At 39.3% G+C, this 13,653-nt stretch overlaps 1 protein-coding gene across 5 annotated transcripts in view; it reads right to left on the bottom strand.

The window, feature by feature from the left end:
• The window catches only part of BCHE (butyrylcholinesterase), a 49,974-nt gene that overhangs the window by 20,430 nt on the left and 15,891 nt on the right, over positions 1-13,653 (bottom strand). For 4 of the 5 annotated variants that reach the window (XM_010716967.3, XM_010716968.3, XM_010716969.3 and 1 more), the window contains exon 2: positions 6,026-7,547. In XM_010716967.3, coding sequence (XP_010715269.1) covers positions 6,026-7,542 — 1,517 coding nt within the window. In that variant the 5' untranslated portion in view covers positions 7,543-7,547. Of the gene's footprint in view, positions 1-6,025; positions 7,548-10,649; positions 10,796-13,653 lie in introns of those variants that run through there. The other variant, XM_010716966.3, reaches the window with a different exon arrangement.

The following is a 13,653-nucleotide window of genomic DNA, read 5'->3' as shown; positions in this document are numbered from 1 at the left end:
TTCTTTCTAATTTAAATCCACTGATTTAATCATGAAGCTTTTTAGTTCTTCCGTCATCAGGAAGAGATTCTTTACCCACTGTCCCTTTCCTGGCAATTGCATTAGAGCTCACTCTCTTCTGTAAAGCATTGCCAGTGCTATACTCAAGGCAAAGCTTTGCATTATAGTTTTAGGTTTTAGTTTTACATCTCGTTCAATTACTCCTACAATATTTGGACATTTCTTCAATAGATGTTCTCATCTCATGTTTGGAAATAATGATTTGACTCATCTTTTGCAGAGAACAAAATCTGTACGGATAGAATTGCATTTGCTGCACATATGAAAAGCAACAAGGCATCTTCTTGTAATTTTGCAGTATTTGCAATATTAAGCCAATCTAAACAATTTGTATCCCAGGCCTCTTTTCAGAAGATGACTGAGTCAAACATTCCCGTTTTCAGTTTTGAAATTCAATGACAGCTTGTCAGCTTGCAAGCCAGAAACAGAGATGACTGCCAAGAGTCTCTAGTTACTGATTTTTTTCATGATGCACTATTTTCAAATGAATTGCTTCACTCATTTCCATTGCAGCTTCTGAATACAAGAATACATATGGACCATGGAAAGATGATGAGCCAGTGCTCCAGAAATGAAATGTGGAGAAATAGGTATAGTGGACAATAGGTTTCCGAAAATTAGACCATTTTTACGCATGTACATGATTCCCACAGTATTTTTTCATGGCTCACACATGATTCCCATGACACAGAACGTGAGAATGCGCTTGCTCTTTTGGGTCAAAATTAAAGCTTTGCTTTTCCACCAACACAAGGAACGGAATATTTTCCTATCACCAAATAGCTCAGTGGTATGTAAACTTTCTTAGTTACCGAAATAACTTCAAGTGGCTGGAAGGTTTATTTTATCTTTTTTCTTTTCCCAGTATACTCTTCCCTTACCATACAGAGACGATATAGATCCCCAGTTCAGTCTCTTTTCTGGACTCTATATGAGGCTGTTGTTTTGGTTCTCACTGCTCTGAAACTACTATCTATAAACATGCTGTGATAAGTTAGTAACAAAAGCACTGAAATTTATTATATGTCTACCAGTGGAACATCAGGGAAAGGCAATAATAACTGGGCAAAGTGCTTCAGAGCTTTTGTGGGACAATCAAAGCCTCACAAATTCCCTTAAAACATAGGAGGAAATATTTCAAAGGCTTCACTTTATAGAAAAAGCTGCAAAGATTTGTTTCTGCAGTTGTAAAACTGGCAGCGGGACAAGTTTTGCCAGTTTCCTTTTATCCAAAACATTTTTCACAAAGCCTTAAAAAATATTATTTCTGTACATTCCACTACAGTCTTGAGTTCTCAGCTCATCTGATTTGTCTATCTCCTTGTCAGCTTACGTCACTTCTATCTAAAAAATACAGTTACCAAATCTAATAAATAAAATAATGCAAAAAGCATAACCTAGCAACCACTGATTTGGGATGCCATATATTTTTCCACGATAAATAAAACTACTTCTAACTGGAGTTAGCGGAGCATTCTGCTGGTCATGATTGATAGTACCTGTTAGAGTCACTTGCTTGCTTTCAAAAGCTTTCTCCAGAACATCAAAAGTGCAGCAGAGAATAGAATTTGAGAAGTATCTCAAAATAAAAATTTAAATTTATTTCTATCACTGTGAAATTCACTTAAAATCAGTTATGTTGGGAAGCATTCAGAAGGCCAACTATGATAAACTAACCAACTGTTACAATGAACTTCACCTATATACAAAAACATGATTATACCGAGCCTGAGTCTCCTCTTTCCATATTGCATCAATATCACACTTAGGTTTTCATTCGAATACAATTTGGCCACGTTCCTTTGCCTATCCAAATTTGATGATGTTTGGATTTCTATCTAATGTTATTAAGGCTATTAAGTGACGTTCATCTGCCGATAGTCTTAAACACAAGACTCAGATGAGAAGATCCTAGGTGAAGGAAAACGGAATGTTCTTAAACCCAAATTTAAATCACGGCAATCGATTTTGGAATCCATTCTTTCCCATAATATAAATATATTAGACTTGATGTTTTTTTTAGAAAGCACCAGTAATAACCCTCTTCTCTCCGTGTGTGAGATTTCCAAGGGAGCAATGACAGTGTTGTTCTCTCAAGGCTCAAACATATGCCAAGAAAAAACGTTGGATGATATCATGGTAACAACACTAAGGAAAAGCTGGGATAATCAGCTGAACTTGCTTGATACTGAAAGTACAGCCAATAAAAGTGGTTCAAGTGAGAAAGAAAAACAGATATCATTTGGGTGAAAGCGGGGGCTTGTAGACCCCTCACGAGAAACACAGAGCGAGGGGCAACCCATAGCGAGCTGCTGAGCTAGAGGTGAGCTGAGCTGGGCCCTCCCAGCCAGAAAGCACCAGGATAAAACTGACTTTGATGAGTTCATGTTAACTTTGTCTTATCTCCTTTCTTCTACAGGCTGTTCTTCCCTTGCTTATGCGTTTGAACTTCTGCGTATTAGCATATTAGGTCAACCGCCCTCATTAAGACTTGTGCTATGCGATATTTCTGATTTTCATCTTTTTTGCTCAACTTCTCCTCATCTACTGGAGCCATGAATAGTAATTTTTTCCCCAGATGTTTGTCCTTTGATCATGCCAGAGTTGACTATAAACATTATGCCAAATTGGGCTTCCCCAGTTCTATATAAATGTTTACTGTGTGTTCAGAGGTGCTGGGAAAACAACAATCAGCTATTACTGTTGGAGTCACTAACAGTTTTTATCCCCTTTTTTACGTTAGGAATATTAAACTTAATACATCTGCAGTCTCGATGATGAGGAAAAATAGCACATAAAAGGTTAAGTGACCAGATCACTTCCTGGTACATAAATTCCATGAGTGTATTGTTGACCCTAATACTGATGGTTTTTTATACTTGCGTTGGAAGCAGAGAGAGGGATTATTTGCTATTTGCTGTGGAAACCATTTGAAATTTGACCTGTAGGCTAATTTAGTTACAGCGCTAATGATAATCAGATGAGATGTCTGGACTGATGGCTAAAGCCTGCTGTGAACTTAAACCTCAGTGAACTCAATTTTAGCCAGCTACAGCAACAAGGATTGTATACTCTATTTTGCAGGTTATTGGTAGGCAGGCAATTGAATTTTATATACATACGAACATATATCACAGAATCACTTGAGTTGGAAGGGACCCCTTAAAGGTCATCCAAATCCAATTCTGTTGCAGTGAACAGAGACGAGCACAGTTCAATCAGGTACTCAGAGCCCCCCCAGCCTGATCTTGACAGAGATGTAAACATTCTTCTGCAATATCTTGCACAGAACTAAATTTCTCTTCTGCTAATAAATGATTCTGGTAAATGGAAAGATCTAGGGTCTCTGGATGGCTGATATCAGATCCTGGTTGCAGCATATAATAAGGAGTCTTTGCCCTTCAATGAGAGCCTAAGTGACACCAGCATCAAAGCAATGCTGTCATAGCATGTCTCCAGGATGAGGGAGTTGTTACCAAGTTTTGCCTGACCTCATCATGCAGACTTCATCTTGGGAATCTATCACATGCATTCTGGTATTGATAAATCAAGCACACAGCTCATTTCCAAAACGTGTGCTCCTGCTGAATGCATTTCTCTGCATTAGCCTTTCACTCAGAATTCACAGGGAGTGGTGCCTTCAGGCTCCAAAAGGAGAGGGAAGCAGGAAGAGCTCTAAGATAAATTTTTCATTTAATTTTGGTAGAACAAAATCAATGTCAAAAAATTATGCTTTTGATGAGTATATTTAACTGTACAGTCATTAATCTGAGTTAAAAAGCTCATCACTTACACTAAATATATATGTATATTTCAAGATCCAATACAGAAATGAGATAGAGCTTGTTAATATAATTAATACTTCTACATAAAATTATGTCTTCTGAAAAACAAATAAACCACCATGGCATAAGTGAATCTGTTTAAACAAGGTTTGTATGTAAAAAAAGTTCCCCTCAGAGTGTAACCTAAAGGGGCTACAAGGGGCTGCAGCAGCTGGGCTGCCCTCAGGCTGGTGCCAGATAAGAAACGCAGTGGTTTTGGAGCTGAATCAGAGCCAGCACAGAAATGAGGACTGTGGGGTTGGGGCAGATCAATTAACCATCACGCAGAGGCACACAGCAGCTCCTAGCATAACAGCATGGTCAATGCAAATAACACTTTCCTTGGATGAGTAAACAGGGGAATATCAGGTTGAAATAGAAGACAGATGACACCTGTAATGAGGACTCGTTGGGGATGACAGTGTTTAATTCTAACACGGAAAGTTCCAACAAGGTGTTGATGAATCACAGTTCCGGAGGAGAGGCACGGTTATTATTCAAGACTTGGAAAAAATGTATAACAATGAAAAACACGAGAGTATAACCTGTTTTGTTCAACAAGAAAAAAGGATTAAGGGTTATTTGAATAGAGCCTAGAATTCTCTCTGCTTGGAACACAAACTGTAATGCAAATCTCAGAAACTGCCAAACAAAATTTAGCATCTGGGAAGTGAAGAACTGGAATAGGCACATTCCAATCAGACACACAAGTTCTCTTTATAGCTGTAACTGTATTAAGTTAGAATAACCTGCCAATGTTTGTGCTGAATTTTCCATCACTGGAAATGCCCAAATCCTACCTATGTTTTGTTTTACGTACAAGGTTGCATGGACTGAATGAGCACTACAGTCTCTTCTGATGTCAAATAAGAAAAATAATTAGATACTGTCCCAAAATTCATTCTCTCTTTCCAAATCTACACGCCCTTCATGAATAAAAAGAAAGCTCCACCATGACATACAGAATCACAGAATGGCCCGGGTTGGAAAAGACCTCAAGGATCATGAATCTCCAACTGCCCTGCCACAGGCAGAGCCACCAGCCTCCACAGTTAATATTAGACCAGGCTGCCCAAGGCTCCATCCAACCTGGCTGTGAACACCTCCAGGGATGGGGCACCCATAACCCCTCTGGGCAGCCTGTTCCAGCACCTCAGCACTCTCACAGTAAAGAACTACAATACAGGACTTGAAAAATAAGATATTTTAAAAGCACAAATTAAGCATTTGATCCTATATTTTCACAAGCACAGTTTTCTACATGTATAATTAGGAGAGAGTGCAAATCAAACTTCTGAGTAGGCAAGATAGCTCCCCCACTGCACGAGGCTTGCAGCCTCGAGACCAATTGTACGCGGCTCTGGTAGCAGCTGGTTTTCTTACTGCTCTGAAATGTTTTCATTCCAAACTTAATAGTACATTGAGAGAGTCCCAGGATGCCACCGTGCAGAGCAAGAGCTGTCTCTCTCTTCTCTTGGACACCAGATAAATAGACTGAATGAGGGGCTATATTTAATCCATTTCAAACATCCAAATGAAATATGTTTATTTGCTTCTTATGCAGGCTAGTACGTATTTCATTTAAGGATGAGCCTAATGGAAATAGCAAGTGATTTGTTACCGTCTTCAGTGAAAGTCAGGATTATACTTACAGTGCAGATGGGAACATAAAGCTTTCTGAGAAGAACATCCAACAAACTGAATCATTTCATCTTGTGAACATAATAGACCTCCACATTTACATGTGCGCATTCTGAACAAATTACATCTCACAGCTACTTGGGCTTTGCTCTTATTTCTACTGTTTAAGGTCTTCAAAATATTAAGTATTTCATTTCTAAAACTTGAGACCATTAACTTCCTTTGTAATGGCTGCTACCATGGTAAAAAATGTTTTGCGTTTGCTTTCATAGGTGAACGCACATTATTCTCTTAAGCTCACTCACCACCGTGAACTACGTAACAGTTTATTTTACTAAGATAGTTCCGATAAAAGCACTAAGACAGGAATTCCGGCTAGCTGAACAGTTAATCCTGCCTCAGCATTCCATCAGGAATCAAACCACCATTAACACGGTTCAAGTTCTTCTGCCCATGCAATAACAACCATCTGACCAAACAGACTTCTACAGCAAACTTACCCAGTTTTTGCAAAACTTGCCCAATATCTTAACATGGACCGGCTCAAGATTTCTTCAGCTTTGGTGTAATTAACTCTTCTTTCTAAAGGCAATCCAAACACAAATTCAATCTCATAACCGTGCATTACTCCCATCCACTCCGGCCAAGGGAGCTTTGAGGATCGATGTTCAAAGAAGTAAAAGAACACGTTGTTCCCTATTTCTGCAATTTTTTTGGCAAACTCCATCACAGGACATATTATATGGTAGTCCCCAATAACGTCATCCATGGCATCACGGTAATATTCTGGTTTTTGCTCATTTTCCCAATCCGTGTACTGAAAAATGATAGATTCTATAGCAAGTTGGCTTGCTTGTGGAAAGGACAGAGTTAAAGCTACTTCAAATTGTGTCTTATTAATCAAACTATCACTGTCCTTGCTGAAGCCAGGGACTCCATATACTAGAAAACTCGTTCCTTCGTCTTTATTAACACCAACCAAAATCTGTGTTTGCTTGAAAATGCCATTCTCAATCAATGTTTCTGGCATGTCCATTAAAAAATCACCATCCACAGTTGGACAAAAATAAATGTGTAAAAGAGAGAAATAATTTACTACATAAACTTCATTCTCCAATATGTCCTTGGGGTCCTTATCTTGGAGGCAAAGAATTAGTTCTGTCTCATCGCTGGTGGGACACTGGAGTTGTTTAGCTAAAGCCACTGTTCTCCTTCTGGCTTCAGATGCTGTAATTGCAGCCCAGGGGGCATTTGCAGATCCACTTTGCATGATGGCTCTTGTGAATAAAGGATGGCTTTTAGGAGAAAGGATATGGTAGCTGACAGAAGCCGAGCCAGCGCTCTCTCCGAATATAGTCACACTTTTTGGGTTGCCTCCAAAAGATGCTATGTTCTCCTGAACCCACTGAAGTGCCAATCTTTGATCGAATAAACCTGCATTTCCAGGAACTTCCTTGTTTCCTGGCAAAGCCAAAAATCCTAACGCACCAGTTCTGTAGTTCATGGAAACTACAATGACTCTTTCTACTCTGGCTAGAAACTTGCCATCGTAGACAGGTAGGGAAGTTGACCCAGTCTCAAAGGCACCCCCATATATCCAAACCATGACAGTTGCATTCTTGGGCTTTGGAGAAGGAATCCATACATTAAGGTATAAGCAGTCTTCACTTAAGTTAGTTTTCGGATTCCACATCTCTGTTCCAGGAAACCCAGGGTAAGTTGTATCTATAAGCTGGTAACAGGAGTTTGCATGTTTAGTGGCATTCCAGATACCTGACCATGACTCGAAAGGCTGTGGTTTTTGAAATCTCAGTCTACCAACAGGTGGTTTTCCATAAGGTATCCCAAGGAAGGCTGTCACAGTCCCTCCCAGTACCTGCAGGTTTGTTCCTCTTACTCTGCCTCTCTTAGTTGTAATTATATTGTCTTCAGGCACTACCTTCCTGATGAACATATACAGGAGAAGAAGCCACATAAGAAATCTGGCACAGGTGCTCATTCCATTTGTCAAAACCATGATGCCTGAAAGACAGGAAAAATAAATTCAGGATTATTATTTCCATGTATTAACACCAGAGTCAAAGCTGCTCATTCAAAAAGGATGCAGATCATCCCAAGGGCGCTTAAATTAAGATGGTGCTCCTGCACAAAGATCAAGCAAGCCATACCTTGTTGTCAGTCTCATAAAAGCAATAGTTAGGATTTAATGCTCAGTATAGTGCTACAGAAAACTTTGTTGCTAAAAATACAAAGAAGAAAGAAAGTTGGACCAGAGAATCAAGTAGTCATAGATCATATGTTTACAAGTCACCAGCAAACTCACACTGTCTGCAACAGGTGACTTCACTACTTGCATTTCCACCAGCACAACTAGTGGAACATCTTACAGTCTGTGACACAGAAAGCTGTACCCGATGAACCGTTCCTCTGCTAGGAGTTTCTTTATCAACTTGAATGCTCAAATCAATAAGGGCAGATAATAGACATCACTAGCCACAGACTTTTCCCACACATAAACATGCATTCTATGAACACTGGGGAGGGGAAAAAAAAAAAAGAAAAAGAAAAAAGCTAGAAAGCAAGTTTCAATCCAAAAATTTCCAAGTCTATCTAAGCTTTGAGCCATATCCACATCACAGCACATGTCTGGGCTGAAGCAAACCATCAGGACGGCATTGCTGTGAACCCCAAGCAGCCCTGGGTGGTCTCACTGCCTTACCCATATATCTTCAGAGCTGAAGCAAGTGAAGTGTGCAAAGGGCCTCTGAACTGAGTGCCAGCTCATGAACTCATCTGGATGACTGCACAGAGGGGTACACTAAGATCTTAATGAAATATTGCAAGACCTTATTTCCCTAAAGCAACTTAACCAGGTTCATAACCATCATAATCATGACAAGTAGTGTATTTTTGAGTTAAAATTAACATTAATAAAACCAAGTTTTGTTTTGTTTTGTTTTGTTTTGTTTTTAAATTTACACTGGTGGGGCTTCACAGTTTAAGTACAGCCTGGTCTTTTCTCCCTAAGAACCAAGTAGTAGCTAACATATTAAAGCAAAGGGTATAGATATTATGCGTCCCATTTAAGCACATTAGTAGTTCTATTTACCAGTAGTTCAAACACTGTTTTTAAAACACCCAGCATCATCCTCTCAAAGTCAGAAAAATAGTATTTATATAAACCAATTTCTATGTCTTCCATATTTGAAAACACTCAACAAAGCTTTTCTCTATTTTTTCCTTATTGCCCCATTGTACATAGCCTACGCACTCCAGCCAGTTTAAACAGGCCATTCTTTGTTAATGAGAAGCACTTGTGTCCTTAAAAGGAATGTGGCTAATTTCTGTGGAAAGTACAGCTTTGTGCTTAAGACGAGCTCCTCTCCCTTTGCATATTGCTAGAAATAAACTAAGAAAATAAAATAAAAAAGGAACAATTTGTACAAGGTTCCTGACTTTGAGATAGCATCAAATGTATAGACGAGAACCCTCAGGGTCAATACTTTTACTATTAATCAAGACAGATAAGCATTAGGTAAACTTGAGAAAAATAAACATGCATGTTTTTGTCTTTTTATTTGTAAGAAAAAAAGAAAAAAAAAGGTGGTGAAAAGGGATAATAAACTTTAAGCTTTGGTCTAACACTCCACCCATCTTTAAGTTTGGTGTGGAGGAATCTCTCCTTTTGTATGCCGAACCTCAATCAGGACCCATGTGTTGCAGCAGCTCCTACAGCACTCCAACAGCCTGTAGTCCCTGCACAGCTCCCCTCACTAGTGTTAGTCCTTTCTCATCCATTCATTCCCATCACAAAATCTAAGAGATGGATTAGAAAAGCTACGTAAGGATTAGGGTAGGGCTAAGCTCTTTGCCCCCCACCTCACAGTCAACTCAGAAATGGTAGTAGGAACTGTAGTCAACTACAGAGCACTGTGAGGAGGGAAAAGTAATTAAGTCTATCATTCCATTGACACTTTTTCCTCATCATGTATTCACTTCTAATGCATGAACCCAGGACTAAGAGATAGCAGCAAACTGGAAATAATAAAAGGTTATTAATAGAAAAAGTAAAAGTCATTACCAAGAAAACAAATGGCAATAAGAAAAAATAGAGATGTTAAAGGTCCCGAGGCTTTTAATATCTAAATGTAATTAAAGTTAACTCTCCTCTGCCCTCTCCAGTAAATTAAAAAAGAATGGGACAGGAATATAACACTGTAGTAGCACTGCAAAACACATAAGTGTAACTTTCGATCCCAAAGGCAGGAATTTTAGAAGAAAAAAGAATTAAAGATTCAGTTCTGCACCACCTTCCCAATGATCTCTGCAATAGCATAGGTAGAAAACGAAAAGTATGAAACAGATCAAGCTTAAAAAAAATGCAGGAGTTTTGTACTACTGAATTAAAGAGTTTGCCTGCTCTCACGTTTCTCTATACTGACAGAAGTAACAAGGGCAGCTTATTATGACACCTTCAATGTATGACTAATATTACATTTAGTAACGTTTCTCACGCTGCATTAAAACAAACCCAACACAGTAAAGTTGAGTTTACGCCGAGAAACGTTACATGAGAAAAACAAACATCACTTACTACTATGAAAGTAAAACAGCAGCAGAGTGCTTCAGCTCATCAACCTCAGCCGAGCAGAGATATATCACGTAATGCATTTGCATACAGTAAAAAGCCAGTTTTGTGGTAGTTTTCTCCAGCAGAAGTTAAACAGAACATGCTTTTATATTCTCATTCCACAGGGGAATAAAATTTATTTCAATAATTGTTTCTTCTCCCCACATATCTTTACCCAGCCACAAAAAACAAACAAACAAACAAAAAAACCTATATAAAATCATAAAGTCACTATTTAAATAGAAAAGATGGCTGAATTAATAAGTGATTTCTGGCTCATTTTAATTTACTCAGCCCAGAATCCCTTAAATAACACCGAGGTCTGATCCACACGCCTGCTTACTCGTTCCATTTGCAGAGCAAAGTGAGTTTTCCCAAGAGAGCAACAAATGGGCAGAGCGGAGCGGTTTAAAAGATCACAATTCCCGTGCAAATCAAGCGGAACCGTAAATTAGCCCTGGCAGACAGAGACGTGGAAACAGAGAATCACTTACCTCACTTCTATTACAAGCACTACAAAGTTTTAAAGATTCGGGGTCTTTGAATACTTCAGGGAAAACGCAGTGTGCAGCTGCTGCTCTAAGCCCGTAAATTGGACAGTACTGACATTATAATCAACTGTTTCTGACACAAAGCTCGCGAGAGTTGGCAGCAGCAACTTGATCTACAGGCAGCATTCCCTGTTAGCCGACATCTGCTCCAAGGCACATGGTACCGCTGGAGAAACGCTACAAAGGGAAACTCCTTCTGGGGAAAATCAGCCATCCTGTACTTCTATAGGAAAGGGAAGAGGCAACGGTTTGCTTTTAGCACAGAGCAACGCTTTGATAATCCGGGAAGATCAACAGATTTATGAATACGATAGAATCCTGCCTTTCTTTTCTTCATCGTGCATAGAATGCTGCCCATATCTCTCGAGATATATATATATATATATATTTTTTTTTTTGCTGTTGTATACATCAATGTTAGCACAATGTGAAAGTACTTAAGTTTTTGTATTCGCTGTAGCGTAAGTCACTATTTTTGGTCATAAGCAACTGTTGGCAGACAAAAGAGGAGTGTCTGCTGTGCAGACATGTCAACAGCTGGCAAGCATCACTGGCATTACTTGACTCACGGCCATCTGAGGGGTACTGCTGAAATTTGCTCTGCTCGGTCTTGGCTTCACGATGAAGAACTGCACCCAGGTGGCATCACACGGTGCCTTCACACTCCTCTTAGGGTTAAAATTAGAAATCATCCTCTGCTTACTCAATGTAATGCCCTCCTTTCACCTGAGCCTGTTGAGTATTGTTTCCATCAGAATGCATGGCTGGGGGTGCCAAGCCAGTGTAAGTGCCAGAGATGTCAGGGTTGCTGCACAGCCCAGGCCAGGTGGCAGGGACCCATGGTGCTTGTGACCCTGCCTGCTCTGTCCCCAGCTGGGAGCAGGACCCGGGGTGCTGCCTGCAATGGAGTTGATTCCAGAGAGATAATGTCAATAGCAGATGTTTTGAAGTACTGGAGAAGGCAGAATAGAGAAGAGGAAAGGAGAAGTGAAGGTAGATTATACAACTTAACAAGACGTCTTCTCAAACTCACGCCCCTGAGCTACCACATGAAACCACCCCTTGGTTTTGAGGCTCCTTGCCCTGAGCAGATGTACTCTCTAATGTGTCACTAAAATAAAAGAAAATACCCACTTTTCCAGGTTTGCTTCCAGTTAGAGCTCAAAACAATTACTTTCCCTCTGCTTAATAATCAAACTACAGCTCTGTTTCAATTACACAAAAGCAATATTTGGCAATGCATAGAAAAGAAATAAAGCAGAAATAAAATGTATGAAGTTTATAGACCTTGACATGGAGACTGTAAATGATTTCTTTTTTTTAGAAGCTAGCACATGAAATAGTGTTTTAATACAGGAAAGCTCAAGAAAGCACTGTCATGTGGTTTATTCTGATAGTTTTACAGTCTACTTTCAGGATCAGATATCTAATAGGTAAATTGCAGGGACATGTTTGTGGGAGAGAATGTGTCCCAGTCTAAACCTAATTCAGATTATAAACCCCCAAATTTTTAGTGTGGAAGCATCCAATACAATTGCTAGCTTGAAATTCAGAACTCTTGGTCAGGATCTTGGTCGCAGTTACATAAATAACAAACTGGGATTAATTTGGAACCAATTCCAGACGCAACCCCAGGTGATTAAAATATGTTAAGGGCAGTTTCCTGCATGAAGCAATATGTTTTGCCATCTGAATTAAGGCAGTTCCACATGTTCTCTGACATGCACAGACTTTCTCTAGTACCTCTTTCAGGAACACTGCCAGGTGACACACAGAAGAATGAATCAAAAGCCCCAAATCGTGCTAGAGACCACTTAAATGAGTTATTTCTAATGCTTAAGACAAGCCGTTCTATTCCTAGTGGCAGAGCAGCAGCAGGAGACTGAAACGCACCCCTGAGATGGTGACCTCATGGCAAACGAGTATTCAGGCTGGTTTTGGGGCAGTAGCAAATGCTGTCAGTTCCACCTTGGTATTTCGCGGCTGCCATCAACCAAGGCAGACTGTGCACATCATTATAATTCTTGACTACTATACTTTAGACCAATGTGAGACCATACTTAAGAAAAGTAAGCCCTCTTTTATGATTTCTCCTCTAATTAGAAAAATTAACATATAAATTAAAGTTCCACCACCGTGAGAGTGAGAGGAAACACTTATTTTAGTTATTACTTAGCTTACTAAAAATACCTGACTGAGAATTAGAGATTAAATGTACTTAACACCTTTGGTAATTCTTTGGACATTTCTCTCAGTTTTCCTTTGGGAGCATGAAATAAAAAAAAGTACACAACCAAAGACATATATGGAGAGAAAGACAGATAAATGGCCAGTGTTCTATATAGAGAGAGAGGCATATATATTTAAATATATATATATAAAATAAAAATAACACACACATAAATATATAGATATGGATATACACCAGTAATTTCAAATATCTACATCTATCAGTCTACCTATCTATCCATCAGACTATATTCTGAGGTCATGCAAACCCTTATTTAAGGCAAGGTTCTCAACAAAATCTCCACCAAATATAAGAACTCAACACGTACCTATGATATAGACCTCCCACTGATGCAGGAATTTTGGCAGGAGAGGTCCCATTTGGAAAGAGATTTATTTCAGATACTCCCAATGGAAAGCACACCTCTCTCCCAGGATGACCTCTGGGCTTTCAAGGTCTGTTCAGGTGAGAAGGGTCCCCTTGGTCCCCTTCTCTATATTTGACCCTTCTGAGCCATCTGCAGCCTCAGAAAGAGCACCTGGGCTCTCATGGGAACAGCTGGGCTGAAATGCTTTGCAAACATCACTTCAAAATAAAGGCAATCGCATGTGAAGTCGTGATAGTGCATGAAGTAAGGAACATTCTTATTTTCTTAATTGCTAAGAAGAAAGTCGAAAGAAAAAAAATATATATGACTATCCTAGATTAAATGCCACA

This window comes from Meleagris gallopavo, chromosome 11 (assembly GCF_000146605.3).
Source record: "Meleagris gallopavo isolate NT-WF06-2002-E0010 breed Aviagen turkey brand Nicholas breeding stock chromosome 11, Turkey_5.1, whole genome shotgun sequence".
Classification (NCBI taxonomy): Eukaryota; Metazoa; Chordata; class Aves; order Galliformes; family Phasianidae; genus Meleagris; species Meleagris gallopavo.
Note: the sequence above shows the minus strand (reverse complement) of the source record. Positions and strands in the feature narration are given on the sequence as shown.